Genomic DNA, 27,591 nt, shown 5'->3' on the forward strand with positions numbered 1-27,591 from the left:
CGCCGCGCCGGGCGGTCATGAGCCCTGCGGCCGCCGCCGTCCCCGCTCCGCGGGCAGACGCGCTGCCCCGACTGCCCCCGCGCCGCCCGCGGTGAAGCGGCCGCGGGAGGAGGCGGCGGCGGGGAGCGGCGCGGCTGGGGGCGGGCTGTGTTTCCCTGCGAGAGGTGTATCCTTCCGCGGCGGCGGGAGTACGCGGCGGCGGGTGTCCGCGGTGTCCCTCCGCCGCCGGGAGCGCAGGGGCACTCGGCGTCTCCCCGGACGGGGCGAGGAGGTCGCGGGCTCCGCCGGGAGGAACAAGAAACTTCGGAGCGCGGCGGCCAGCGCGGCGCTCGCCTGGCTCGGCAGGGCGGCGGAACGAGGGCTCCCCGCAGGGAAAGAGGAGAAGGACGAGGAAGCGGCGGCCGGTCCGCGCCGCCACCCCGCGGGGTCTCTGCGGGGGAGCCCGGGGGACTCTTTCTCGTGGGGCGCGGCGGAGGGATCTCCAGGCGGCTCTCCCCGCCGCCTCCCCCCTGCGCCGCTCGCCCCTCGGCGCCGCCATCTTGGATTTTAATCCGCCATTTTTTTCCTCCCCCCACTTGGAATTATTTTTTATCACTATAGCCGCTTTTTTTTTTTCTCCCCTCTTCCTTAGTTTTTCTCCCCACTCCGCCCCTCCCTGGCTCGGTCTTCACTTTCCCCCTTTCAGCTTCCTCCCTTCCCCCTCCCCCCCCTCCCGCACCCTTGCCTTTGATGATTCATTTTCCCCCGGTGGCAGCGGGGGCAGCGCCGGCGGCGGGGGACCCCAGCGCGGGGCGGTGAGTTTGGGTCTCTGGGGAGGGTCTGTGTGTGCTCTGTGGGGCAGGGGAGGCGCCGGGGCCGTGAGAGGGCTGCGCCCCTGAGCGCGGGGGGGCCGTGAGGAACCGCGCCCGGGGTCCGGCAGCGTGCGGGGCCGCCGCGGGCCGGGCGGGGGCGGCCGTCGGGGCGCTGACAGCGGCGGGCGCAGCGGGGACCCGCGGGCGGAGGGGCGGCCGCGGGCGGGGCCGGGCCCCGGGGCCGGGGGCGGTGGGGGCCGCGCGGGGCCGGGGCGCGCGGCGGCGCCGGCGCGCGGAGAACGCCAGGGGGCAGCAGCGGGCGCGGGGGCGGCGCCGCCCGGGCCGGAGCCGGTCCCGCTCCCCTTTCCGCCGGGCCGGCCCTGCGCTCCGGGCCGGGAGTGTCTGCCCGTTCCAGTAGCTCTGCCTCTGGGGTGATGGCTTTAGTGACCCTCTCGATCTTGCCGCGGTTTGATGGAACGGCCGGACTAGTTGTCTTGGCGGTTTTATGGTATGTTTTCTTGGTTGGGGTTGTTTTTTGTGGTTTTTTATCGGATGATACGTGCCATTAGGGAAAGAGTAAAAGGCATGTATTTGCCCAATATCTCTATCTGAAACTTTAAAGGGAAGTTACCTTAAAGACTATTCTCGGAATCGCGAAAACCGGTGAGTGAGAGGGGGAGTGCGTGGTGTTTTGTCAGGGTGTGTCCAGGCAGTGTGAGAACCTGAAGTGTAGAACTTTGTGGAGTTTTCTGCTGCGTTAAATTCAGTGCTGAGAAACATGTCTCAGGACAAGTTTCTCAGACGACAGTCTTAAGTTGTGCCGGGGGAGGTTTAGCTTGGACATCAAGAAGAATTTCTTCACAGAAGGGGTGGTTAGACATTGGAATGGGCTGCTCAGCGAGGTGGTGGAGTCACCGTCCCTGGAGGTGTTTAAGGAAAGACTGGACGTGGCAATTATTGCCATGGTCTAGTTGAAAGGGTGGTGTTCACTCACAGATTGGACTCGATGATCTCAGAGGTCTTTCCCAACCTAATTGATTGTGTGATATGAGACGGCAATATGATCAGTGTTTAATAGTGTAACTATAAATACATACTGGCAAGTTTTTATCAATGAGATTAAAATTGTAGGATAAGTTCTCATAGAGCCATGCCTTGTTTCCATAATCTGGCCACTATAACTACGGATGCAGCTGCTTCAGTTTTCATTAATACTGAACTGTTCAGTTCTTTGCTTTCTTCCTTGCAAGTAACAATATGGGAGGAAATCAAGACTTACTTGGTTGAAAAGTTGGATGTTATTGTTTCTTTATCAGGCCGTTTTCTTATTAGGACCAGATAGACACAGACATCTCTGCTTTATACCCACTGGAGTTCACAAACTGGAAATTCATACTTATTTAAAGCATTTGCTTAATGTATTGCATTTAAATGAATGAGTGGGATGATGTATCCTTGTATACTCAGTAACAGGACTCATTAGGCTCTTGAATGCTTTTTTTTGCTCTGTTAGCACTGTCCTATTCCAGGACTACATTTCCCAGCATGCTCTTCCCTGCAAACGACACATGCTTTCAGGCAACAGACTGTTGCCCGAGTCAGCATAGTAAGTGTCGGGTGCGATACTCTTGTGCCAAAGCAGAGCTGTGGTTTGAGGATGCAGAGAAGTCTCAGCTGAAGTACTCCTGACCACTTCCCTGACCTTGTGTGCTCCCCCTGCCCCATAACAGCCACTCTTGGTTCCAGCCTGCCAGGTTCGGATTTGTCTGGTGACTCCCCTGATTCAGTGACTGAATCATTCAGGTCGCTTGGCTCTGCATTTGTTTCACTGGCACAGAGGGGGGATGGCATGGAAGAGGGCACAAGCAGCTGGGGGAGCAGCAGTGCTCCTTTTGGAGTTACGCTGGTTTGGAGTCTTCATTGAGCTGTTTGACCCAGCCATGGTGGGGCTGCCCCAAACTGAGCCTGCACCTGTGTAAGTCACATAGCTGCACACACACAGAGCTAATTTGGGTCGTGGAGAAGTCCACGGAGCGCAGGCATTGGTGGAAGTGTTTGTGTGAATTGGCAAGTGGGAGGAAGGAGGTTCTCCCTCCCCTGGAAGCAGCCGAGCTTTTCTATTGTCTGTGTGACTGCTGAGCGCTGGAGCTGTTGCAGTGACTTGAGGGAGTCACACAGGCTTTGGGGAGCTGTGCTCGGCCCCACCCTGAGAGAGCACCCCGTGGAGGACATGGCAGGGCAGAGGAGGAGGGGCAGGAGCTGCTCAAGTGTCATTTGCTCTTTGTCACTCACTTTGTGCTGGTACTGGATTGCTGCTGTGCCTGTGCTGTGCTTGGATTAGTATCCAAATTGACACACAAAAATCGTGCGGCTGCACAAGAAAAAAAGGGGAATGAATGTACAGGCCAAGCTATTGGTGGGAGACTGGAGCCTGGGTGTGGATCAGTTTTGGATCCAGGTGTGCTCTCCCCAACCTGCATCCTGGGGCTGCAGTTCTGCAACGGTCTGGACTGACCTGAGTCAGGTTTGACACAGTCTTACAGCCTCCCTGTGCCGTTATTAATACATGTCCAGTTCTGCACTGAGCTTATTCTCAGCATTAATGAGCTGAAGAGAGCCACTCAAAAACATGTTCTGGGGATCTGGTTTACTGAACCTTCAGATTCAGTACTCTCAGGTCTTCTCAACAAGACTTGAGACTGCTCTGAATAGCTCCTTAAAGCTGTGCAAGTTTTCCTTCAGCTTTGATTTTGATCAGTCATTTTTATTCTGGTGATCCCATAGGAAAACTAGTTGCACAGTTTTGCTCTGCTTCCCAGATTCCAAGGTCTGTTTACTTTTTGTAGGGTTACCAATAATGAAACCTTTCTTTTCTCTTGATACCTCTGATTTATCCAGAAGAGCTGAGGCTAGGTTGTTTGGTTTTTTTTTTTTTTGTGTGTGTGTTTCTTATATTTGCTTTAGGTCACTGTCTTGTTGAGGAAAACTCTCTTGCAGCTATTGTTAATTAAAAAAAAAAAAAAAAAAAAAAAGACAAGCAAGCCAAACTGTAGGTGTTTGAGTTCTTAAAAATATTTTTTTAAAAAATCCGTAAGCTGTATTTTAAAGAAGGTCTGTTGTCTGTCTGTACTAATTGTGTTTGTGCTTCAGTTTTCATTTTTAAGAGTATTGTTGCAATGAAATGCCAAATACCTCAGTGAGAGGTACCAAATGCAATTGAGCTATATTTTGGCATTTGAGGAAATGTGCCTGTCAAACTAGCATAATACAATTGCTAAAGGCAGTGTGATTTAAAGAGTAGTGGTATTATTAATAAAGGGTTAAAGCAGCATTGTGGTCATTTATATTGAAGTGCAAAAGGTCCCTTGGAAGCTCTAATTGTGCTGGTAAACTTCACGGTCATAGTAAACCTGAAGTCCTAAGTGCTCCAGGTGTGGTGTTAGATTTTGATGGCAGAGCTCTGTAGCAACAGTATGTGGTGGTGTAAGTATATTTGAGTGTTTTCTTGAATGGGAAAATAGTGTTCATCTCCCCTTTCTCCCTCAGTTCCTAAAGGACTTGTCAGTATGAATCTGATGTAGAAAGCAGTGAGAAGAAATCACGTCAGAAGATATAAGTTCCACATGGTGGTGGTTAGTGGTGCATCTCTTCCTTCCTTTCAGGTTTTCTGTTGGCATTAGCAGCTGAGATATTCATGGGGAAAGGAATCCTTGCTGTTGTTTCTGGCTTTTGGTATCATGTCTGGAAAGGTGGTTTTGGGTACTGGGAGAAGGAATCAGAGTCACAGAATGGGTCAGGCTGGAAGGGACCTCAGTGGGTCCTCTGGCCCAACTCCCTGCGCAGGCTGGGCCATCCCAGAGCACATGGCACAGAGCTGTGTCCAAATGGATCCTGGATACCTCCAGTGAGGGAGACTCCACACCTCTCTGGGCAGCCTGTTCCAGTGCTTGTTCACCTGCACAGTAAAGATGTTCCTGCTTGTATTCAGGTGGAACTTCTGTGCATCTCTTTCTGCCCACTGCCTCTTGTCCCATTGAACAGTGGCTGGAGAAGCACACTTGCAGTCTTCAAGTTTGTCATTTAGCTGATATTAGAAAATAGAGACAGCAGTAGATTGAGACAGAGGTTTTCTTGCTCATTAGGCTGATGAGCCCAAAAAAATAATAATTTTTTTACCAGAATTTTGCTATGCATCACTAAATGGCCTGATTTTGTTTGAGGAGGACTTATGTGCTGTCTATATCAATCTCTTTTGGAGCAGAACAAAGTGTTTTTCCTAATGTTTAGTACAGTTTGAGTATCATTCTGTGGCTACGTTGCTGCTTACCTTTGCAGTGGTCCCTTCCTTGTCATTGCTGTTCCTGGTTAGGCAGAAGTGAGTGAGCACAGGCAGTGCTCACCCTGCCCAAAGGGCCCTTGTGAGAGGTGCAGAGAACGCCTTTCCTTCAGCCCTCTGTGGCTGCTGCACCTGGGCACTGGCAGAAAGTGCCACAGTAAGCTTTCCCCCACCCTGTTGGATGCAATGCACATTCACCCACACTGACTTCATGGCAGTTTCATTCCCCTGTCCTGCTTTTGGGCTGTAGCCAGCACAGTGTGGAGTTCAGTCCTAGTGTACAAAGACACCGAGGCTGAGTTTGGTGCAGGTCTTTAATGTCGTTTCTGTTCTAACGCTTTTCATTACCAATGGTACAAAAACATGGCAGAATGGGGGTTAATTAGAGTATATAGACCTGTAAAATGCATAGTTTGAGATGTAAGAAAAGAGAAGTCTGAGAGTTGACATCAGAGTCAGTCAGTGGCAGAGCTTCACAGAGTTGCTCTTCTGACAGGTGGGATGCTTAACAAGGAAATTTAAGGGGGTTGTTTGGTTGTTTTTGAAGTTTTGTTGGGTTGGGGTTTTTTTTCAGATGTATGTTATGATAAACTTACATGTGTATGTTATCAGCAAGCTCTGTGAAATAAATAAAAGCCTATCCAAGGGTGTTTTGGTGGTACTTTGTAAAAGAGCTAGGTCTACCTATAGTTGAATGAATAGAATTAATCTTGAGGTTAAAGAAAATCCCTTCTCTTACTGGGAGCAAGAAAATTCTTTGTCCACTGAAACTATTTCAATTCGTTTTCTTGATATTGATGCAGTAACTGAGCCAGTTTTTGCTCAGTGTGATTCTGTTACACTTTGTTGATAGTCTTTACTGCCCTTCTTTATCAATTTGTAAAAGGTTCTAAAACCTGTCCATTTCTGGGTGATATGTTCTGGTAAGATGCTTGAGCCAATGTGTCTGTTAATATACAACAGAGTCTTTACTGTGTTTCCTTAATTGCCTCAATCTTCTGCATCTTTGTAAATAACTTAATTACAAATCATCTGGCCATAAACATTTCTTTAGGTAGCTGGATCACATAAGTGGCTAACAGAAATCTAGTCATTTACTGCTCTTACCTGATAAAAAGCAGAATTTCTACAAAAGACAGTATTTCTAACATCTCTTAGTTTGTTGTTCCATTTCTTCCATCAGATTGAAATGTGTGTTGCAATGGCCTGTTACCAGCTGTGAGCAGAGCATTGCTTTTTTTATATAATTGCAGTAAAGTGAAAAGGCACAATTTATTTCTTTGTGAGGAAGCAGTAGGGAGAAGGGTGAATTAAAATCAAGAGAATCAATTACTAATGTGTAAGTGCAATTGTAAAATAATTTTGTAAATCGGATCTTTTCCTGCAAGTTATACACAGTGAGACACAACTGTGTACAAAAACATGATTAGCTTTCTTATAATTATTTATGTAAAAGACATTGAGACTACAGGCAAAAACTAGCATGTGCTTTGCTAGACATTTATGTACTGTAAAATTGCAACTCTGCTTGTGACCCCACTTAGTATTGGCACGTTGAACCGGGTGTGTTGTGACTGGTTTGTTTTGTAAAATGGAATAGTAAGAATAGTAGCCTGGGTTCTCTAGGTCATCATTGGGGGTTTCTTGAGCTCTGATTTTTGAATAAAGATGTAACATCTTTCCCCTAACCCCATTCCAAAAATGTCCATTTTCCAGTTGGGTTTTTTCCTTTGTTCTTCTAAACTGTGCTCATCTTTAGTTCTTGGAGGATGCATGTGAAATGGTCTTTGCTATGGAGCTCCCAGTAGGTTATGAGTTTTATGTATTAGGAGATAAAATCTTTATTGGATGTGTATTTGAAAATCCTCTGGGTCTGGAGTCACATAGCTGTGGGCATGTTAACCCACGTGTACTTGTACAGGTATATCTGTGGGGATAGTCCAGCTCTTAAAAATGAGCTGCCATTGGCAACTGATTAGCTCCAGGATTCGTCCTTGCTGCCAGATGCCATTGTAAGCTGTAGGACGGGCCTTCACCTGCTCACAGATCTGTGTACTGGTGCTAATGAATGGCTTTTCTTTCTTCCTGATGCAAATGCAGATTGCCATCTTTCCTCCCACCTTTCCCCACCTTCTCTTTGGAGTGGGGGTGTGTTTCAGTTTTCTTTTACTGCTTCTATTATTATTGTTGGAGTATTATTACTATTTTTTTTAACTCTGTGTCTTGAAAGCATTTTCCCAGTAAGTTCTAATCATGTTTGTTTTACTTCCAGTAAGAATTGGAACTGAATTTCTTCATCCGCTTCTCCACGCCTTTTGAAAAGTGACTAAATGCAACTGAGTCAGATTGTCTGTGGGTATGAAGTGGCTGGGAGAATCCAAGAACATGGTAGTGAATGGCCGGAGAAGTGGAAGCAAGTCGTCTAATGACCACGCACAGACCAAATTGCAGCATGCAGGAAGGGAGAATCCAAAGACGGGCAAAAATGGAGTTGAGAGAAGATCAAGCAGATGTATGTACATGTTTCAGCTACTTAGTGCTGTGATTCACTTCCTAGTTTGCCAGGCAGGCTTCTGTCTTACCTAATTCATGAGGGACATCTGCAGTCAGCATGGAGCTAACATAAAAATATTAGTTATTGTGTGTTTTCTGGGTATGTTAACTCCCTTCAGGAATATAGATTTCTTCAGATCACTTTAAAAGTCAAGTAAGAATAACTGGGTGTAAATTAATTTTGAACTGTTGTAATTATAAAATGCATGATTGGCACTAAGTGACAACTAGTATGATTTGAAGTGGATAACATCTTTTGAAGTCCTTGCCCAACTTTCAGTGAATACACTTGTAGAAGTAAACCCCATTTTTTAATCAAGTCACATCATTAGCCATTCTGCAGCAGTTCTCTTTAAAACCTTAAAAAAGGTTTTAAGGAATATGGATTCTTATTTTGCTATTGGTCTGGGATGGAGGATTAAATGCAAATTAGTCCTTTATTCAGATGTCATTTACAGTCCTTTATTCTGCTTCTCCAAGTACTTTGTTGTCTTCCTCAACTGTTCTGTATTTTCTGCCTCCAGCCTGTGTGTCTGTCTGTCTCCAAACGTAGCTGGGCTCTATAACATCCCTTAAGTGATATCTGATTTGTGCTCTCTTCTTTGCAGGTAGTGGTGCTTCAGGATTTGAGGGACAAAGTCGTTATGTGCCTTCCTCTGGAATGTCTGCCAAGGAACTCTGTGAAAATGATGACCTAGCAACTAGTTTGGTTCTTGATCCCTATTTAGGTTTTCAGACACACAAAATGAATACTAGGTAACTTGTCTTTATTTTTCTAGAAAAGAATTCATCTTCTTAGTTGATGTAAATCAGCAAAACCGTGGAATTTTGTGCATGTTTTAAGAAAGTGAAAGAATGCAAATTTGTGAGTAGCTTCTGCCTTTAAAATGGTGTTGCATGTGGGTCTGGAACTCAGCACTACAAATGCAGCCTCTCACAGTGCTCCATCATAGGGCTTTCCATTAGTCTCGTGTATTTGTGCTGTAGAACTGGTTGGCAATAGGCACCGTGTTCTAGCTTAAACAGTTAACTAATTGCAAGTTTGAAACCAGTAGTCATTTGAAAGTATTCAAAGGCAGAAGCCAGTGGTTGGTAACTTTTCTGTTTATTCCATGTGCTGGATGCTTTATTTTTCCTTCCTTACTCTTAAACAACGGAAGAAAGATGTAGCTCCTGAGCAGTTCAGCGTTGGTGCTACTCGATCTGAAGTTCTGGCAGACCCCTGCTGAAGGGATGGCTCCTCACATGTGTCTGTATGGATGAGATCAACGAGTGTGCCAGCTGCAAACTTGCTTACCAGAGTTGCCCCTACTTTTGCCCTGTTACACAATCCGTGTGAATGCTTTGATTGTGCATTCTGTGTGGTCTCAGGGTTTAGCTGTTTGTGCTTCTCCCTCTGTTACAGATGTATCACTGATGATAACTGTGTTCTATAGATCTCTCTTAAGCTTGTCTGCATGCAAGATCTGTATTGATAGCTCAATGGAGAAACTGTAAGTTTCTAAGGACAGGAATTGTATTGCAATAATACACAGTGCAATAATAAGAGCTGGAGTTTCCTGGCAGCACATCATGGGAAACAGACTCTCAGCCCTTCAAACTGTTGCTGTGACTATTTTTAAAGGACAGTTCACCTGTGCAGCACAGTCACATGCATACAGTATCAGTTAAGCAGATTGCATGTATGCAATGAACTGATCGATTCAAAAATGACTGCTGGGTTTATTGCTGTTGTCACATAACATAAATAGTTGTTGGTATAGCCTGAAAGCATCAGCTGCACATGAAATTGAAGCAGGGTGGTCCTAATAACTGTAAAGACTTACCCCAAAGAGATCTCTCCTTTTTGCTGGAGAGTGCAATATCCACCTTTAAGAAGAATATTGGAGTTTTTCCTCTTCCCTCCCTGCTGTTGGTTACAGTAGCACAGTCCAGGCAGATATTCTTACAGTTCTGCTTGAAGTGTCTTTGTATTTTCATCAGTTAATCAAGCTAAGAATATATGCTGAAAGGATTTTTTTTGCTCTTGCACGAATGATTGTCTGCAGGTTTTGCACAGGTTGTTAGTTCTTAGGCTTTTTGCTGTGGAAATGATGTAGTCATTGTTTAATAGTTGGAAAAGCTACTTTCATGAATGTTGTTTTATGTTGATAGGTTGTCTACTAAAATACTTATTTAATTACTATTTTGAACCAAAAAGCTACACAAAGGCCATCATGTATTTCTTCCTTTCTCAGACTTGTAAAACAGTTACAGGCAGTCTGCAGGGACAGTAGTTAATAATCTTGGAGCACTATGGGAAGTACTTAGGTGGGGCTTACAACTCCTACCAGATGCATGCCTTCTGCCTCTAGCATACTGTCCTATTGAAAAAGTTTCTGATGTTGTAATTAAAGTCCAGGCATCAGCATAGTTCTTGTTTATCTTTTTGGTGCAGTGATGACACATGCTTGTTACCATGGCTGTGATGCTTAGATTATCTTTTCCCATCTACTAAACTGTAGTCTTTCTAGTGCTCCTTACTGTTGTTTTAATGGCTTTGAGGGAAGGTGAGGGGAAAGCAGGTGTGAACAAACTACTGCTTCCAAAATGCTATGTGCTAGTACCCAAATATTATGATGAAGTAGAATTGAAGATTTGCAGCTTATGTTTGGGCATCTTCTGCTTCAGTGCCATGGAGTCACATTAGTTACATAGTTTGTGTGTGGAGGTATGCTTAAAATACAACAGCCAGTTATGGTGGCAAGCAAAGATTTCCTGTTCCCTTGTTCTGATTGGTTTGAAGATGCCCTGTGAAAGTGTCTGTGCCACTGTTCTGCTGTGCTGTGTTGGAAACATGTAAGAGGTTTGTATTTTTGCAGCCCATTGCAGTTGATGATCACTTACTGAAGTTCTTCCCCATACCTTGGAAGCCAGGTCTGTACTTTTATATGCATGAGTGTCTTCTCTGTAAGCGCTTTTTCCCAGAGAAAGCAGGATGTTTCCAGAGTTTCCAACCATTTTTACAGTCTCAGTTGTCATTCTTTCATCAATTTTGTAGCTCTTATCTCAACAGAATAGCAGTTTAGCAGTTAATAAAAGAAACCCCATGTCTTAGAAAGTATGTTCTTGTCAAGTATCACTGTTCTAAAAGGTTTTGTTGTTTTCAAATCTTGTTATATCAGCCTTTATTTATTTGTTCTGGTAAAAAACAAAACTCATTTTGCAAGCTACACTTCCTGGGTTGAAAGTTTCCAAACACTAAAGATTAAAACTGACACTTGTAAAATGCCAAGTGAGTTCTTGCCTGTCTTGCCATTTCTTAGTTTTGGGTGCTTTTCCCGAGGCTGAGCACTGAATCTTGAAGTCACATGCCTTAGTGGCTAATCTGCTCTTTATCCTGTCTCACATACCAAGGTGTTACTGTTCAAACCTGAAGCCAGACTCCCAATCATGTGCTCCTGTTACCAGTCAGTGTTGTTTCCTGGTTCCCTAAAGCACCAGCATCATGCTAGGGGATACTGAGAGCACTTCCAGTGTGTCTCCAGATCTGCAAATGCTTTAGGAAGTCGGATATGTTGTGGTCTGTTTGCTGCTCTTAGTGAAGTTACAAGCAGGTGTGTGATGTGGGTGGTTTTGTCTGATTACATGGGACTAAAGGACCAAGCCTTCAGAATTTCTGTGTTTTCCATTGGAAACATTAAATGCCTGGGGATGATGTACAGGAAGCTGCTTCTCTCAACACTGCCTCAAGAGCAGTCACTGACTTAGGTGACCAGACTTGACAGGGTGCATCACCCTTTTCATCCCTTAGAGTCAGCAGCAGGCAGCAGAGACAAAAAGCACAAAGCAGTTCCATTGCATTTATGAGCCTGTGCTGAATCTCCCCTGCATTCTTCGGCTCATTTCAGTATAATAATTGAAGAGTTCAGTGTTCATCTTGAGGAAGGTCTGGAGGCTGAAAAAGTGATGTGGGTTCTGCTAAATAAGGTTATGTGGCCATACAGTTCAGCTTCAATGTTGTAGTGCTGTGGAGATAGTGGATTCGAGGTACACAACTCTTATGTAGTGGTAACCTGGTTCAAAGTGAAGCTTTTACATTCTTCAGACCTCAGTGTCTGTGTACTTTACAAAATTGTTTTTGACTTTTGCATAAAATCTGATTTTTCCATTTTTTCTAGATTATTTTCACTGAGAGCTTAATTCAGTGAAGTCCTTTACCTTGCTCCTGATTGTCTTCATTCACTGTATATAAATCACACAGTGATTGCATTGGAACCAACTGTTTTGCTGTTCCCGAATGTTTTGAATTTAAAAAAAAAATCACAACCAAAGAAACACACTAAACAACCATGCCCTGCCTCTCAAACCAACACCCACCACCTTACTTTTACAGTTTTTTACTTTTAGCTTCAACAAAAAGTGTTACATCTTCAAAACGTGAAATGGCTTGCATCCAGTGGTCATGTTAACTGCTGAATTAAATTTACCATGTGGAGTGGCAGAACAGGATTAGAGATAGTGCTAGGTTGTTGGTTTGGGGGGTTTCTTGTCTTCCCCGTATTTATTTTTTAAAAGTATTTCTTTGCTAAATTGTGAGAATTTTATTTCTGTTCTCAGCTATATTGGAGTTTTGACCACACTGGTGTGTATTTAGTGTCAGTTCAAGAAATTTAAGTAATGTGGATTACTTTTTTCATTAAAAGTGCTGTTTTGAAATTTGGCCTTTAAAGAACATTAGGTTTTTTTTTTTTATTGCCAGTATGAAAACACTGGCAATAAATGCTGAACAAGTTGATCATAATGAGCTCATAATGAGCTTTGAGGAAAAAATGCTCACACTACAGGGTTGGGCAGGGAGGAAGCCAAAATCTATGTTTATGCTTATTTTAAATAGATGATTTTCAATTCTTGTTTTGCTATCTTGAATGCTTAACAGGCCTGCAGTTTCAGCTTTTGTGCTCAGTCTCTGGTACTAGATGGACATAAGCTTGCTGTTTTCCAGAGTTGCTTAAATAGAAATATCATCCAGACAAGGTGCCTGTTGTTCAAAGGCTAATGGGTTGATATGGTTTTGATAAATTCACTCTTCTTGATGTTCCCTAGTCAGAAGTTAAGAAAGATGGTTTGGAAGTAAAACTCTTTTATCATGCACTGATATGCTGTTTGGAGTTCCATACTGGATCTCTTGCAGGATCAATTTATCCTTTTTGTTCAAACTCACTGCTCTCAGTGACTGAGACTGAGCGAGGTGCTGTGCTTCTGAACTTACCAGAAACTCTCCTTTAACTTCCTTTATAGGCAAGCATCTCACTGACCTTTGGCTTTATACCTTGGAGTTCCAAGAGTCTTTAAGTACTCCTGAGGTAAGAGAAACTTGAGAGAGAAAGAGCTTTGCTTCCCCAAGCCATTTTCCTACGTCTTCCTTGTTGAGACCATGCCAGTTTGCCCTTAATTGGGACGAGATCTTCTTCTATCTGATTTTGAAACTGCAGTGGCCACAGCTTTATCAGATCTTGTTGACTAGGAAAAAAAAGTATTTTCTAGAGAAGTGTGCGAAGTTTCTGTTCTGCAGGTTGTCAGGAAGAAGGGCTGATACTATTTCTTTAAAGACCGTGTCGTAGCTGAGGTTTTCATTCTTTGCTCACTTCTAACAGCTGACTGTCTTGCAGCAGGCTTCATGTCCTGTGAGACCTGACCTGGGAAGCTGCTCTTAGGGTGGCTCAAGGAGTCTGTGTCAGTGAGCAGATTCAAACAGCAATGTGTCTTGTTCAGTTTCCATGATGGAATTTAATAAGGGTACTGTTCAGAGGAGGAAACCAAGAGTCTGGATAAACAATTCTGATTTTAATTGCCTTTTTTTTTCCAGAGACTGGGTTGGCTGGTTTGTTCTGTTGGTTTCCTTGTGCTCTTTCTATCTCTCTTCTTTGAACTAGTCACTTGTTTTACTGATACTTAAAAGTCAGTTTCTTTGGCTCATTTTATATGTATACATTTAGCTGTGGGGCCTTTTCAGGCTCTCTTCATGGTGGAGCTCAGAAACTGTATAGATTCTTCCAGCAGATGTATAGGTTTTTGGGGTTTTTTTTTAATGTCATGAGTAAATGTGGAAGCCCTGTAACACCAAAGGGTAGTATACAAGGTTGCTTCTCAAAATCAATTGGCATTTTGGCTGCAAAAAGCTAATGAATAAACTAATTAATTATACTCCTGGGAGAAATGAAGTATCTATCAGCAGACCCAAATTCTTAAGGAGCATTGAACTTCTAGGGTTTCTCAGCTTCTTCAGCATCTCAAATGAGAAGGTACCTTTTAAAGTATATATGGAGATATATCTGTGAAAGACTTCATGAGAACTGTAGTATTCTGAATTTGCTTACAAACTTCATGTGCTCTCAGTGCAACTTACATGTGCTGTTGAACTGTGAAGAGCCCTCCAGCTCAGGCTCAGGGTGCACACTGTCATTCTGTTTCATCTGTTTGGGAACCCTTGGAGTGAAATGTTAAACATAATATTGGTTTCCAGCATCTTTCCATGAACTTGTGGCTATTTCTTGCTTGTTTAGATTCCTGTTTTATCTTTTCTCATTATCTCTGTCTTGCCACTGTGTATGAACAACTTTTTGGCAGTAGTGCTGCAGAGAGTCCTTGGTATTAATCTTTGAGCCCCTGGGTGCAGAGAGTCATGTTCTTTGAAAAACCCAGTTCCTGTTTGAAATGCCTGCCATGCCGTCCAGCATTCATCTGACCATGTCACATCTTGGGGGTTCTACCATCTCTTCATCCCTTTCTTGTTTCCAGCCATCTTTTTGGCTTTGAAGGTCTTGGGCATACGCTGACTATTGTACCTCGCAGGAATGGCATTACAAAAGTTTCTGCTAATGGCTGAAATTAATTCCACCAGCAGTATGGTGCATGAGACAAGGATCCAAGGGACACCTGCTGAATGTGACCCCTGGAGGTGCCAGTGACCTTCAGGGGCTGGGGCCAGGTCCTGAGCTACCTGAGGTAACTGGGCAGGTAGACATCGAGTCAGCCTCTGAGAATGTGTTGTGAAACACCTAAAATATGAGCACTTGGGGCTGTAAGATTTGCTTTGAATTGCTAGAAAATAGAGGGTGTTGATTCTTTAGGTCTTGAGACACTGTTAAGCTTAGCATCTGCTCTCCTTTTTTTATCTGTATTTCTTTCCCACACTGGTGGTTCAGTTGGGATCCTGCTTTCTTAGCTAGCCTAGAGCAGCATTCTCAGTGATGAATAAGTATGATGATGTCTATCAGCACATACATTGCTGTCTCAGGTGCTAATGCAATTTTGAATGTGATGGCTTTTCCACCCACCTTTGCTCCTGCAGGTCACTTAGCTCAAAAATTGTGTATTTCAACATGTGAAATACAGTGTAACAGAGAGGGCAGTTATTCATGTAGCCCAGCAAGAACAGACAAAGCTGAAGACCAATTCTAACTGGAAATCCTGTAGGTTTTTCTCTTGTGCAATGTTTGCAGATAGAGGTGTAAGCAACATATTACTGTTATATGTTTGTGCAGATTGGTGAGCTCTCTACTTCTCCTGGCCTAAGTGCAGTTGGCTCCTTGCTGGGAAAGTTGTTTCTGGTTGAAATTGAAAGTGAGTGCAGGTCCTGTTCTGAAGCTAGTCAGTTCAGTTCAGACTACGTGATTTTAAATTCTGTTCATGCATGAGGAAGCTCTGTGAGTTATGACTATCAAATCTGGGCGAAGTCTTTTGGTTTTGGGAGAGCAGAGATACTTGTATGTGTGACTGGCAAGTTGAGGAAGACTTTGGTGTGCTGCAGAACAAAAATAATGATTGTGTCATCTCTAGTTTTAGGGGAGTTTTCTTGCATGAGGTCTCATCAGCTTGTTAGGTTGTTAGCTGTTTGGGATGACAGTACCAGTATAATCTTTAATAAAGAACTTGATTTGAAACTTCATGGCATGGTATGTGCTACAGTTGTAAGCAGGCATCTGTTTCTGAACTGATTCCTGCTGCCTTGTTCAATGTCATATCCCAGCCAGAAGTGAACTGAACCTGATGTCTGCTCCTTACTCACCATGTCCTCTGAAAGCCCACAGGTTAATGCTGATAAATTTTGCTGGATTCAAAAAGGTCTAAAAGGATGCTTAGTTATTATGTCACAAGGAAGTGTTTCAGATGGAGATTTGAGAGATTTATAAAAGCAGTAGCATGGAACGCTGAAAACCTGCTGAAAGGGATTCTGGGCTTAGGAGATCTGTCTTCATTGTATCAGGTGCATGAATACAGCGTCTTCCTTCTAAGGAAGGAAACTGAATCCTCATGGTTGTTACTTAGTTCTGATTAGACCCTTAGTATTTCAGTGAAACAAAATCAGGAGGTAACACTTTTTTGTTTCCTTTATACAAGTTGCATGGAAGAGGCAAATCTTCTGTCGTCATATTAAAATAAGTTACTTGTAACATTCAGTGTTATAAGGTGACAGTAAGCCAGTTCATATGGCAATTTAAAAAACAGGGCATCAGTGAGTAAGTTGATTGAGGTTTCCTTCCACCAACTTCAAGAATTCTTTCCTCCCTTGTTTATATTTGTAATGAAATACAGATTTCATTTGGTAAGTAAGAGGAAATAAAATCAGCATAGTTATGCACTTCCAGCAAAAAGTAACAGGACTTACATGTTTGCTCAAAACTCTTAGTTTGTTTAGCATTTCTGTCATATGCTCTGTAAGCAGAACATTCCAGTTGTAAAAAGAGCTGCAGAAAACTGTTTCTCATGATCCTGGTAAATTTTTATCTTTGTGAAGAGTCCCCTGGGGTGTGGCATGTATGTAAGAATACCCACACCCCACCTCTGCCCTAAAGCAGAGCATATAAGGGTATGTGCTCAGTCAAAGGCAATTGATAGGGATTTGGCAAAATATCTAAGTGCTGCTTTCTCTTGGTGGTTTTGCAGCTCAAAAATGGAGCTGCCACTTCTGGCAGTCATGCAGGTTTTCTTCTGTTACTTTTTCCCACTGAAGATACGAAGGGTAGCTTTTCTTAAATCTCAAACTTTGGGGAGAAGGCAGAATTCTCTGCTAATGTACAGGTGTTTGTTTTCATATTTACATGCTCAAGATTTCCTGTTTGGGGGAAAAAATTTACGATTGCACTAACTTTTGGAACCTTAATTTTCCACAGATGTAGCATCTGCTGTGTTAGTATTTGTAGACACTTCTTGTGTTGTCATTAAGAGCTGTATTTTATATGAATGCACGTGTTAAGGTTGCAATCCACATAAACCCATGTAGTGAATTCATCAGTATAAAAAGGCTTTGGGTTTGGCAATGGTTGGTCAGTGTCTTTATGCAGGGAGTTAAATATTTATATGGGTAGCAAAAGAACTGTGTGCTGTAACTGAGAAAGAATTGAGAATGACTGATGGTGGACTGGAATAGTTTTATTTTTTTATTTCAGATTTCGACCTATTAAAGGAAGGCAAGAAGAACTCAAAGAGGTGATTGAACGTTTTAAGAAAGATGAGCACTTAGAAAAAGCCTTCAAGTCCTTGACGTCAGGTGACTGGGCCCGGCACTATTTTCTTAACAAGAACAAAATGCAGGAAAGGTTATTCAAGGAACATGTAGGTGTATTTGTAATTAATGTGCTTTTTCAGAGGGTTGAAAGGCAAAGAAAAAGTTTTTAAAATTTTCTTAAGTATACTATTAGCAATAGTAAAGCAATCAAGTGCTCTTTTATATGTTGTTTTACTGTTTTTTAAGAGAAACTTCCTTTGTTTTTTAAAGCCTAACTAGACACACCCTTCTTTTTTTTTCCCTTGTTAACTTGCATTGCTTCATTAATAGAGTATAGAAAGGAAGGGGTTCCCCCCCCAATCATTTGTTTGTACTGTGGTTTGTTCAGGGTTTTTGTTTTTTGGGGGGGGGGGTTTGGGGTTTGTTTTAGGGTTTTCTTACTCACAACTGGGTGATGATCAAATTGGGTGACAAAGGAAGATAAAGGAAAAGGGAGTAGCCTTGTTACCTCAAAATACCCCATTTGTTACAAGTGTAGGGCCTATACCCATAAGGGTTGTTCCTCCTCCACTTCCCACACCCCAAATCCATTTTGTATGTAGCATAACAGTTTTTGATTCTCAAAGTTGAAAGAAAAAAAAAATCATAGTACTGTTTACTTAACAAAAAAGGCTGCTTCTTCAAGAATGAGTCTGTTGTTTCAAAGTACAACCAAAAAGAATGTGGCCTCCTTTAAAATGCACCAAATCTAGTAATGCAAGAAAGATTTAGCAGAAAAAGTTCTGCTTTGTTAGAGTGGTTTTTAGAATAACACAGTCACACCTCAACTTAAAAAAAAATTCAACAGTCCCTGAATTCAGCATCTAGGTTTGTTGTGGAAGTAATATCATTTTTCAGAACTTCAAACAATAAAATGGATTTCTAGAGATTATTAGGTCTCAGTCGTTCTTAAAGATATGAACAGATTTCTTGAATGCAGATATTCAGTGATTTTAAGAAAAAATTATTGATTTTCATTAGTTAGACCAATTTTGGTCCAGGTATCTTTAATTTTCTTAAACTTTTTGGATAATCTCAATACCTGTGTGAGGGTTACTGGAAGTCACTGTGAAGAAATAAGACCAACATAATATGTATGGCTTAAATGTATAGAAACATTATAAAACATAGAAATGCATTTCAGCAGACAGCATCCTGCTCCAGTATCCATTTCGTGTGTGTGTTTGTACAGTTCACTTTCATTATTTAAATAAGAAGTTCCTCACTGCTTTCATTTTACGGGTAACAGACAAGTACTGGGTTTTTCATTGCAGGTGTTTATTTATTTACGAATGTTTGCAACTGACAGTGGGTTTGAGATACTGCCTTGTAATCGGTATTCTTCTGAGCAAAATGGAGCCAAAATCGTTGCAACAAAAGAATGGTAAGGAATACAGGTCGCTGTTTTGTTCTGTTTCTGTCAATTATTTGAAAGAATATATAAAAATATATTTTCAAGTGGGATTTAAAAGTAAAACTGCAACCAGTGAAATAGATAGTTTTGTATTGTTACTTGAAAAGTGAATTTTCTCTCTGTTTTTGCTAAGTACTTAATGCAGGATCTATGCCTCTGGAAGGTAGTCCTTTGTATGTTTGGGTTTGTGCATACAGTGTTCATTATACTTTTTTTTTAAATCTTGTTTTCAGTCAGGTAATTGTTTTTCTCTTTTCAGGAGCTGTTAGACTTTCATGAGAAAGATGACAGGGCAGATTTGTGACATAGCAAATAATTGTGCAGGAAATGAGTTTTTTGCCATTTTTAAACGAGCGTTGTTTGCATATTTTGATTGTGCAAGATAGATCTCTCCTGGAAGCACAAGTCTGGAATCTTAGTGTGCCCCATCTCACTTTGGCACATCTGAGTTTCATTATAAGCATGTGTGTGGCAGCACCAAGCAGATTCTGGCTTAATTCAGATTTTAAAATCACTTCAAATGTAGACACCAATTGTATGAGCTTTGTTTTGTGGCAGTACCTGTTCATAGCAGCACACCTGAGGTGAGGAAGTGAGGTTGTGTTCACACTGGGATTGAGTGGCTGGACACCCTGCTGCTGGCAGCACAACCTCCACGTGTTGGAGAACCTTTAAATACACTGAGGACTCCAGCTCTTCATGACCAGAGCTGAGGGTTCCACGATCATGATACAACCCAAAAAATACTGATTGGGTTTTGGGGTTTTTTGGGCTTGTTTGTATGTTTGTTTGGGGTTTTTTTGTTGTTGATGATGTTGTTTGAGTTCATCCCTTGGCTGATTCTTTGCGGTAGAAGCTTTGCATATGCATGTAGGTGTGTTGAAAATAGATTAATGCTCAAAATCTAGAGTAGCCTGAGAAGTGAGCAAGACAGGAGGGCTGCATCTTAACCCTGCTGATACCTGGAAACCTGTCAAGAATCAAAACTAGAGATTAGAGTTCTCAGCGCTCTCTGTCAAAGGAGAAATTTGCACTTAAAAGGTTTTGCTTTTAGTTTGTGTCCTTCATATACCTTTAGTATCTCCATGGTCATCTCTGTCAGAGTAATGTGGAATGGCCACTCTGAGCAGTGGAAACAATGCCCACGCAAGAAAATGGAAACTGTGCTCCCACTAGACTGAGCATTCAGTGCCTCTGCACTGCTCCAGTCATGATGGCACGTGGGCTGTCTGCACACAAAGGCTTCGTGGTTTTTTTTGATTTTTGTAGGTGTCATTCCCCCTCCTCACTCTGTTTCAAGGGCCAACTTCACGCTGAAGAACTGCTCATGAGTGAGAACATCTTGCTTGAATTTCTGCCTTTGTTAGAGTCACTAGTGGGCCTCATTTAATACGCCATGGAGCTTTAAGCATTTTCATTATGCTGGGTTTTCCTGGTCACAGGAAGAAGTTTAGGAAACACAAGCAAGAGCAGCTGGAGGAAGTCAGAATTTCTCAAGTGGTGATGGGGAGGGAGTGTACACAAATGAAAAGATCTTGCTTTTGGTTTTAACAATTGCAGAAGCTGAAGTAATCAACTCTTGCAAGCAGCCTCAGGAAATTGTAGAAACAATGGTTGTAATTGTTTCTGACGTCAGATTTGATGTCATTGATTCTATAACAACTTCGCTTTCCATGAAATTGCTTTGTAATTTTGGCACATGTAGTCTTATTTCTGCTACTCTTTTTACATTAAAGGAAACGAAATGATAAAATAGAATTACTTGTGGGCTGTATTGCTGAACTATCAGAAATGGAAGAAAACATGCTGCTGAGACATGGGGAAAATGACTTCAGTGTCATGTATTCCACACGAAAAAACTGTGCACAACTATGGCTTGGTCCTGCTGCATTTATCAATCATGGTGAGTAGTAAGTATAGGAAGCTTGTTGAAGAGCATAAGAAATTCAAAAGTGTTGTATATGAGCCAAACAGCACAAGAACTTGCAGAGAAATGCCCGAATCTGGCATACTATATTAATGTAGGACAAAATCATACTGGGATTTTCCCAGCCAGAGCTGATCAGTTGTGAAACTCAGAGAAGGCTCTAGGAAGCAATGCTGTCTTCCTTGAAAGAGACATTGGAACTAGCAGCTAAATTAGTGAAGCATATTGTGGGTTTCCTTGAATTCTTTGTGAACTCAGTCAGCAGTAACATCTTTATTAGGTGAACTTCTTATGGCTTTTTAACCTTTTGCAGAAACTTAGCTGATTGTGTTGCATTTGTGTACCAAAGGAAGAGCAGGTAGGAATTAAGATGAAACTGTTTACTCTAAAGAGGAGGGAAACTGGACATTTGTGATGGCATAGGGAAGAGTTCAGAAATGCAGCTATACAAAAGCAGGAATCTTTTGATGTATGGCTTTGTGCAGTACTAACTTAACTCCCAGTATTTAGTTGAGATTCTGCAGTCTTTGAAGTCAAAGTGAATCCTTACTTTAGATATCTACAACTATTCATGTTTCAGGTCTTATCCACAGTTAATTGACTTTATCTTTTGGACCTTTTTCAGATTGCAGACCTAACTGTAAGGTAAGCAAGAAATTATAAATAAATAAAGTACCCTACTTTGTATTTCTTTGTCCTTCCAACTTTTCTTCCCCAACTGTTTTAGTTTTATTTCTTACTCAGATACTGTGCAGCCTTAATGATTAGCCTTTTTTTCCCTTCCTGTCATCTGCTTCTCCAGTTCGTATCAACAGGCAGAGATACAGCATGTGTGAAAGCTCTAAGAGATATTGAACCTGGAGAAGAAATCTCTTGTTACTACGGAGATGGGTTTTTTGGAGAAAACAATGAATACTGCGAATGTTATACCTGTGAAAGGTATGCATTGATGTAAATGGCTTTCAAATAGAATTGGGCATATTCATCATCTATTTTGTGAAAGTCCTTTATTATGAATACTCAGAGTTTTGGACACAAAATAATTGATTCCAACCTGTTTGCTATAATGATTTTTCTGTGTTGTTACAGAATGGTGGTGATCCCTGAGAACTCTTGTGTTCTCTTAATCTGTTGATTCTCTGTTCTGGAGATTAGCTCAAACTGAGGCAGAACAAAACAGGGGTGTAGATTCTTAAAAATACTTGTACTGAATAAAGTAGAATTGGAAGGAAAAGCAGTTACAGCTTCTGCAAGACCATTGTGAACTGATCCCCAGCTTTTGCTCTTCTTTGCGCTTGATAAAGCAAATTCCATTAATGTTTTATTTGTGGAACTGAAGTTCTCTCCTGCTGAGAATGGGCAAAGTAGTTTTTCACTCAGTGTTGTTAGAACTTGGGGGTTGTGTATTTGTAAATGTCTACTGGTTTGGACAGTATTTGCTTCTCTCTGTTCATCATTCAATATTTGTTTTTCACACGTGCTGTCCCAACCAGGTTTCTTCACATCAGTCGAAAGAATTCCATAGTTGGTTTTTGCCATGTTGAAACTTCTGCTCACTGTGAGTAGGGAGGATCAGCATCATCTGAGAGAGCCTCACTCAGTTCCAAGGGGACCTGCACAGAACTCACTGTTCTGTTTGATCCAACTGTAGGAAGAAAAACCCTATAAAGGACAAAATATTGCCCATATTGAGAAATAGCCTAGTGCACCTGCATACAAGTAGTTTAATAATCCCACTTTCATTTTTATTGGCTACTTTGGTCGCTAACAAATCTTGAAATTAAAGAGAAAACACTCTGGCATGGGCCTCCAAGCTCATGTGATGTTATGTCATTCCAAGTGAAGGGTGCCGTTGAGAGCTGCGAGTAGAAAAGTACTTCAGTCCTGGAGATTGTAAAGTGTTGAATGCACAGGCACCAGAATTGTTCTTCCCTTGAGACATGGAGTGATGTGGGGTTTTTCTCAAGTGCTTTTGATCATTGATTTCAGTCTAATATGAGCATACTTTCTTTTTCAGGACAAACTAGTTTTATGTGTCTGAACATTTTCATTAACTTGTTTTTGTATTTTAAGTACATGAAAATGTTATTTTTTAAAGCTAATGTTTGGGTAATTCTAACTTTAGGAATCTGCTTTTCAGTTACAAAGCTGTAGCAGAGGCAGTCAAAGAGATAAGATTTTATTTTGGGGGGCATTAGTAAGGACTCATTTTTTGCTTGTTTCAAGATTGATGAGGCAAGAGTCACTTTGTATACCACAAAAAAATTAATATTTAAGTGTCTTCATTTTAACTGTGCTATAAAGAGTGTTAATTTGCAATGTTAAAATGGTGGGTTCTAAGGATCTGTGGGTATGTTTGGAGCAGTAGGAGATTTGGCACAGTACAATTTCTTTCAAGCCTCCACAAGTCATCACCAGGAAGATTTGCATGTCTCTGCATAGGTCCATGTACTCAATCCTGCTGTTCTTGCTGGCCAGCTGAGGCATTTAGGCACCCAGAGGACAGGTAGAAGACAAAACAGCCCACAAAATGCTAACCAGTTCTGTGGCTATTGGTATCATTGATCCAGACAGACTTGGGATCCAAACTACTGTATATGAAACAAAGCTCTAAGTTTCCATGAAGATTTATTAATACCTTGTGTCTTCTTTTTATTTGTAGACGTGGAACTGGTGCTTTTAAATCAAGAGTGGGATTGCCAGCACCTACTCCTGTGATTAACAGTAAATATGGACTGAGGGAAACAGACAAACGATTGAACAGACTTAAGAAGCTGGGAGACAGCAGCAAGAATTCAGACAGCCAGTCTGTCAGCTCTAACACTGATGCAGATACAGCTCAGGAAAAAGGTAATGCAAGTAAGTAAGGGGAAGAGCTTGGAGTCTCTAAAGGCTTCACAAACACATGGAAAACTTGCACAGTGATGGAATTCCTCTCAGTGTTGAGGTGCTTCTCACATACTGGTCACTAAAACTAATTTATTCAAGAATCTGAAGGCAATTTAAACAGTAAATTCATGGTTTTCCACAAGTGTTTGAAGAACAATAGGTGGTATGTTCTTTTGTTTTCTTTTTTTTTAATATCAAAGGGAAATATTTATAAACACGTCAGTTAAAGTCCTGCCAATAATTTCTGTATTTCAAAATACAGTAAACTACCACAGGCAGTAGTATGATTTAGGAAAGAAAACTTACATAGTTTGAATTCTTGGGAAAAGAATTTTTAAATAAATACTCTTAGTGGATATTGCTAAACAAATAGTTGTTTCCTTTAGACATCTTTTAAATTGAGCAGCTCTTCCCTTTCCACATCCAGAATTGATAGTTCAGGCACCTCTTGTGCAGTGAAAGTGCACAGTTAGTAATTTCAGAAGAAATTGGAAAGGATTTTTGTTTGTAATCTTCCTGCAAAACTTCTCTCTGTGGAGTAGGGAGTATGATTTATTTGGTTTCCCCACCTCCACCAACCTCAGTATGGGCAAAATACAAATAATTTAAACTTTGATTTAATTGGTAAAGAGGTTTGGAGCTATGTAAAATACTGCAGTTCCATCTGTCTCCTGTTTGCTACTGTGACATTAAAATAATGAAACACAGAAACAAAACACAAAACCCAACCAACCAATGGAAAAAAACCCTAAAAAATGTCCCTAAATCTTAAAAAGATCTCTAATTACCAGTATTTAGAGTTGCACCTCTCTTGGGCAGACAGAACTTCTTTGCTTGCCACAGTATGCAGTAGTTTCACCTGAAATTGAAACCATTACATTAGATAAAAGTATTTGGGGTTTTTTTCCTCCTTCTCCATGAAAAAAATCCTGGAGATAATATTAGATCATGCTGACCATCAGATTTTATTGGAATAATACTCAGCAAAAGCTGTGGATAACGTCAAAGAGATTTTATTTTTTTTTAAATTGGTAGAAGAAGAATTTCAGTAAAAAGACAGCGTGCTATACTGGGGGTGGAGAAGGGGAAGTGTATCTGGAAATGCTGATGTTCTCGTGCCTGTTTAGCAATTCCTTTCATGTGTTGAGTTGCAAGTTAAGCAGTCTCATTCCCTACTACATACTGTCTGTCCTGTCTCATGGATTACTTTGAGGTTCCCCAAATAAATGAAATAACTGCAGTATTTGGGAGTGGGAAATTCAGAATACAAGTAGTGTCATAACAAAACTGTTTTTTTCTTTTTCAGCTAACAGAAAATCTTCAATTGGCATAAAAAAGAACAGCAAAAATAGAACATTAACCAGACAGTCTATATCAAGAATTCCAGCATCATCAAACTCTACCTCATCTAAACTAACTCATATAAATAATTCCAGGGTACCAAAGAGACTGAAAAAGCCTGCAAAGCCTTTACTTTCAAAGATAAAGTTGAGAAATCAGTGCAAAAGGCCAGAGCAAAAGAATGCTTCTCGAAAGCTTGAAATGGGAAATTTAGTTCTCAAAGAGCCTAAAGTAGTTTTGTATAAAAACTTGCCCATTAAAAAGGATAAAGAATTGGAGGGACCAGTCAAAGTTGCAGTCTCTAGCGGATGCTTGACGAGGCATGCAGCGAGAGAACACAAACTGAATTCTGTGAAAGGTGCTTATGAGCAGGGTGATATTGCACCCTGCACCTACATCACGAGGAGGTCGATGAGAACGAGGATGAGTTTGAAGGAGACCTCTGACACAAAGCTTGAACCAAATACATTGGATAGCTATAAGAGTAACTTGACTGGAACACAATCGGACATTGCAGAGCAGCAGTCTCGTGCGTTAAACGACAGCGATGCGGCTCACGGACCATCACATAAAGGAGAGGGTCGGTGCCAGAAAAGTGATGCAGGCACATCAAAAAAGAAATCTCGACAAGGAAAGCTTGTGAAACCATCTTCAAAAACAGAGGAAACTGATACTATGCACAACACGCCTATGAAGGATGAAGTACCAGATTTAATTAGTTCTCATTCAGAACTCGAAGAGAGGAATAACGTGGTGGACACACCTGTTGGGTTCAAAGACTGTATCCCTGGATCTGGTGGCTGCTCTGTAACAACTGACAATTTTAAAGCAAAAGACAGCTTTAGAACTGCAAAAAGTAAAAAGAAAAGACGAATCACAAGGTATGATGCACAACTTATCCTTGAAAATAGCTCTGGGATCCCTAAACTGACTCTTCGTAGGCGCCATGATAGCAGCAGCAAGGCAAATGATCAAGAGTGTGATGGAATGAATTCTTCAAAAATAAGCATAAAATTAAGTAAAGACCATGAAAAAGATAACAATTTATATGTAGCAAAGCTAAATAATGGGTTTAACTCAGGATCAGGCAATAGTTCAACAAAATTAAAAATACAGCTAAAACGAGAGGACGAAAACAGAGGCACATACCCAGAGGACCTTCATGAAAATGGTGTGTGTTGTAGTGAAACTCTCTCCCTTTTGGAGTCAAGAATGGAAGTAGATGATTATGGTCACTATGAAGAGGAAACAGCAGATGAATCTTCATCAGAAGAGGACGATGAAGAGGAAGATGACTATGATGATGAATTTGATGACTTTATTCCTCTTCCTCCAGCGAAGAGATTAAGGCTTATTGTTGGCAAGGATTCAATAGATATTGATATTTCTTCCAGGAGGAGAGAAGATCAGTCTTTAAGGCTCAATGCATAAGCTTATAGGTCTTAAACTGACCTGGATGTCATTTCTAAAAAAAATTTTAAAATAATAAAAAAAAAAATAATAGAAAACCCAACAAAAATTCCATTTGAATATTCCTCAACTCAAGAACTTTCTGAAAAACTTAGTGGCAGCACTTCTTTATTCACCTATCAACGTAATATTGTAGAAAGTGTACAGCATACTGACTCTTCTTAAGTCTGATTTGTGCAGATTTTTATTGTACTTTTTAATAGCCTTCTTATGTGCAATTCCAAGTTAGAGGTAATGCTCTGTTGTAAAATAAAGGCTCAAGCAAAGTTACGAAATTGCATCAGATCTTTCCATGCAGGACAATGAGAATACAGTGTGGCTACAGAATTATTTTTGATCAGTAGGAGCGTTAGTTTGCTCTTACAATATTTGACTAAACAATTTACAAAATCATAGTAGCAGCATATTAAGGTTTTCTAGTATATGTTAACATCACCAGCAATGATCTACAGCTTTCCAATTTATTTGCTAGATGGTTTTTCCCCCCTTGGAGTTTGTCAGTTTTAACACTGTATGCTGTCCCAGACGTACTGTTTGTGGCCTTTGTTATAGTAGCAAACCGTTGGTTGGAAGTCAAATTGATTTCTTTAAAAAAAGAGAAAAAAAATATGAAAAGGTGTTGACAATTTGCTGACTTTTTAGTACATTATATGTACAAGGGTAGCAGTATGCAGAATAAAGTTTGGATATGGTGTATTTATTGCTTGTTACGTAAATTAAACACCTTGTATTTAACACTTTTCAATACTTTTAGATAAAATTGTTCTTTGCAAGAATGATTGGTGCTTATTTTTTCAAGAATTTGCTGTGAAATAATGTGATTACGACGGGCAACATTTATCCAATGAACTGCAGCTATCCTAAATTGGTTCTTCATATTTTTCTGTTGCACTTGTAAAATGCTACAAGGAATTTAAAGAAAAATCTATTCACTTTAACTTATGATAGTTTTATCAAATTAAAAACAACTAAGTCACAGCTTTTGTTCTGTGGTAACCTAAGAATTGTTTGTCTTTTAAGAACCAGTTGTAAAAGAATGAAAAAATATGTATATGTTGTAAATATTTGTGTGTTGTGAGAAATTTTGTCATAAGAAATTGAGATAACTTGCCAGAAAGGTTTTTAAGTTTAGAAATACATCCATGCCAATAAAATAGGAAACTGTAAACCTAGTTTTAAACTCTGCATCAGTTGGAGTTCTTTGCTCATACATAATTCACTTAATACTTCAGAGTCTGCTTTATAACAATGAAGAGCATCAGGGCGATCTTTGGCTCTTTGGTTTTTAATAAAAGAATGTTAGGAAACTTCTGGGCACAATGGATTGTTTGTATGTATGAA

The 27,591-nt window shown here is 41.1% G+C and overlaps 1 protein-coding gene across 5 annotated transcripts; it reads left to right on the forward strand.

Annotated features, from left to right (window-relative positions):
- On the forward strand, nucleotides 1–27,557 carry KMT5B (lysine methyltransferase 5B). 5 transcript variants are annotated; one of them, XM_064714584.1, is made up of 10 exons: nucleotides 1–794; nucleotides 7,400–7,639; nucleotides 8,289–8,436; nucleotides 17,112–17,277; nucleotides 18,484–18,593; nucleotides 20,360–20,526; nucleotides 21,176–21,195; nucleotides 21,353–21,489; nucleotides 23,213–23,409; nucleotides 24,746–27,557. In XM_064714584.1, the coding sequence occupies exons 2-10, from the start codon at nucleotides 7,486–7,488 to the stop codon at nucleotides 26,209–26,211; spliced, it is 2,565 nt and encodes an 854-aa protein (XP_064570654.1). In that variant the 5' UTR covers nucleotides 1–794; nucleotides 7,400–7,485; the 3' UTR covers nucleotides 26,212–27,557. The 5 variants fall into 5 exon arrangements, with proteins under 5 accessions (XP_064570654.1, XP_064570655.1, XP_064570657.1 ...); XM_064714585.1 differs by having other exon boundaries at nucleotides 7,404–7,639; XM_064714587.1 differs by having other exon boundaries at nucleotides 4–794; nucleotides 23,213–23,400.
- Nucleotides 27,558–27,591: the final 34 nt, after the last annotated feature.

The sequence above is a fragment of the Zonotrichia leucophrys genome, chromosome 5, assembly GCF_028769735.1.
Source record: "Zonotrichia leucophrys gambelii isolate GWCS_2022_RI chromosome 5, RI_Zleu_2.0, whole genome shotgun sequence".
In the NCBI taxonomy this organism is placed as follows: Eukaryota; Metazoa; Chordata; class Aves; order Passeriformes; family Passerellidae; genus Zonotrichia; species Zonotrichia leucophrys.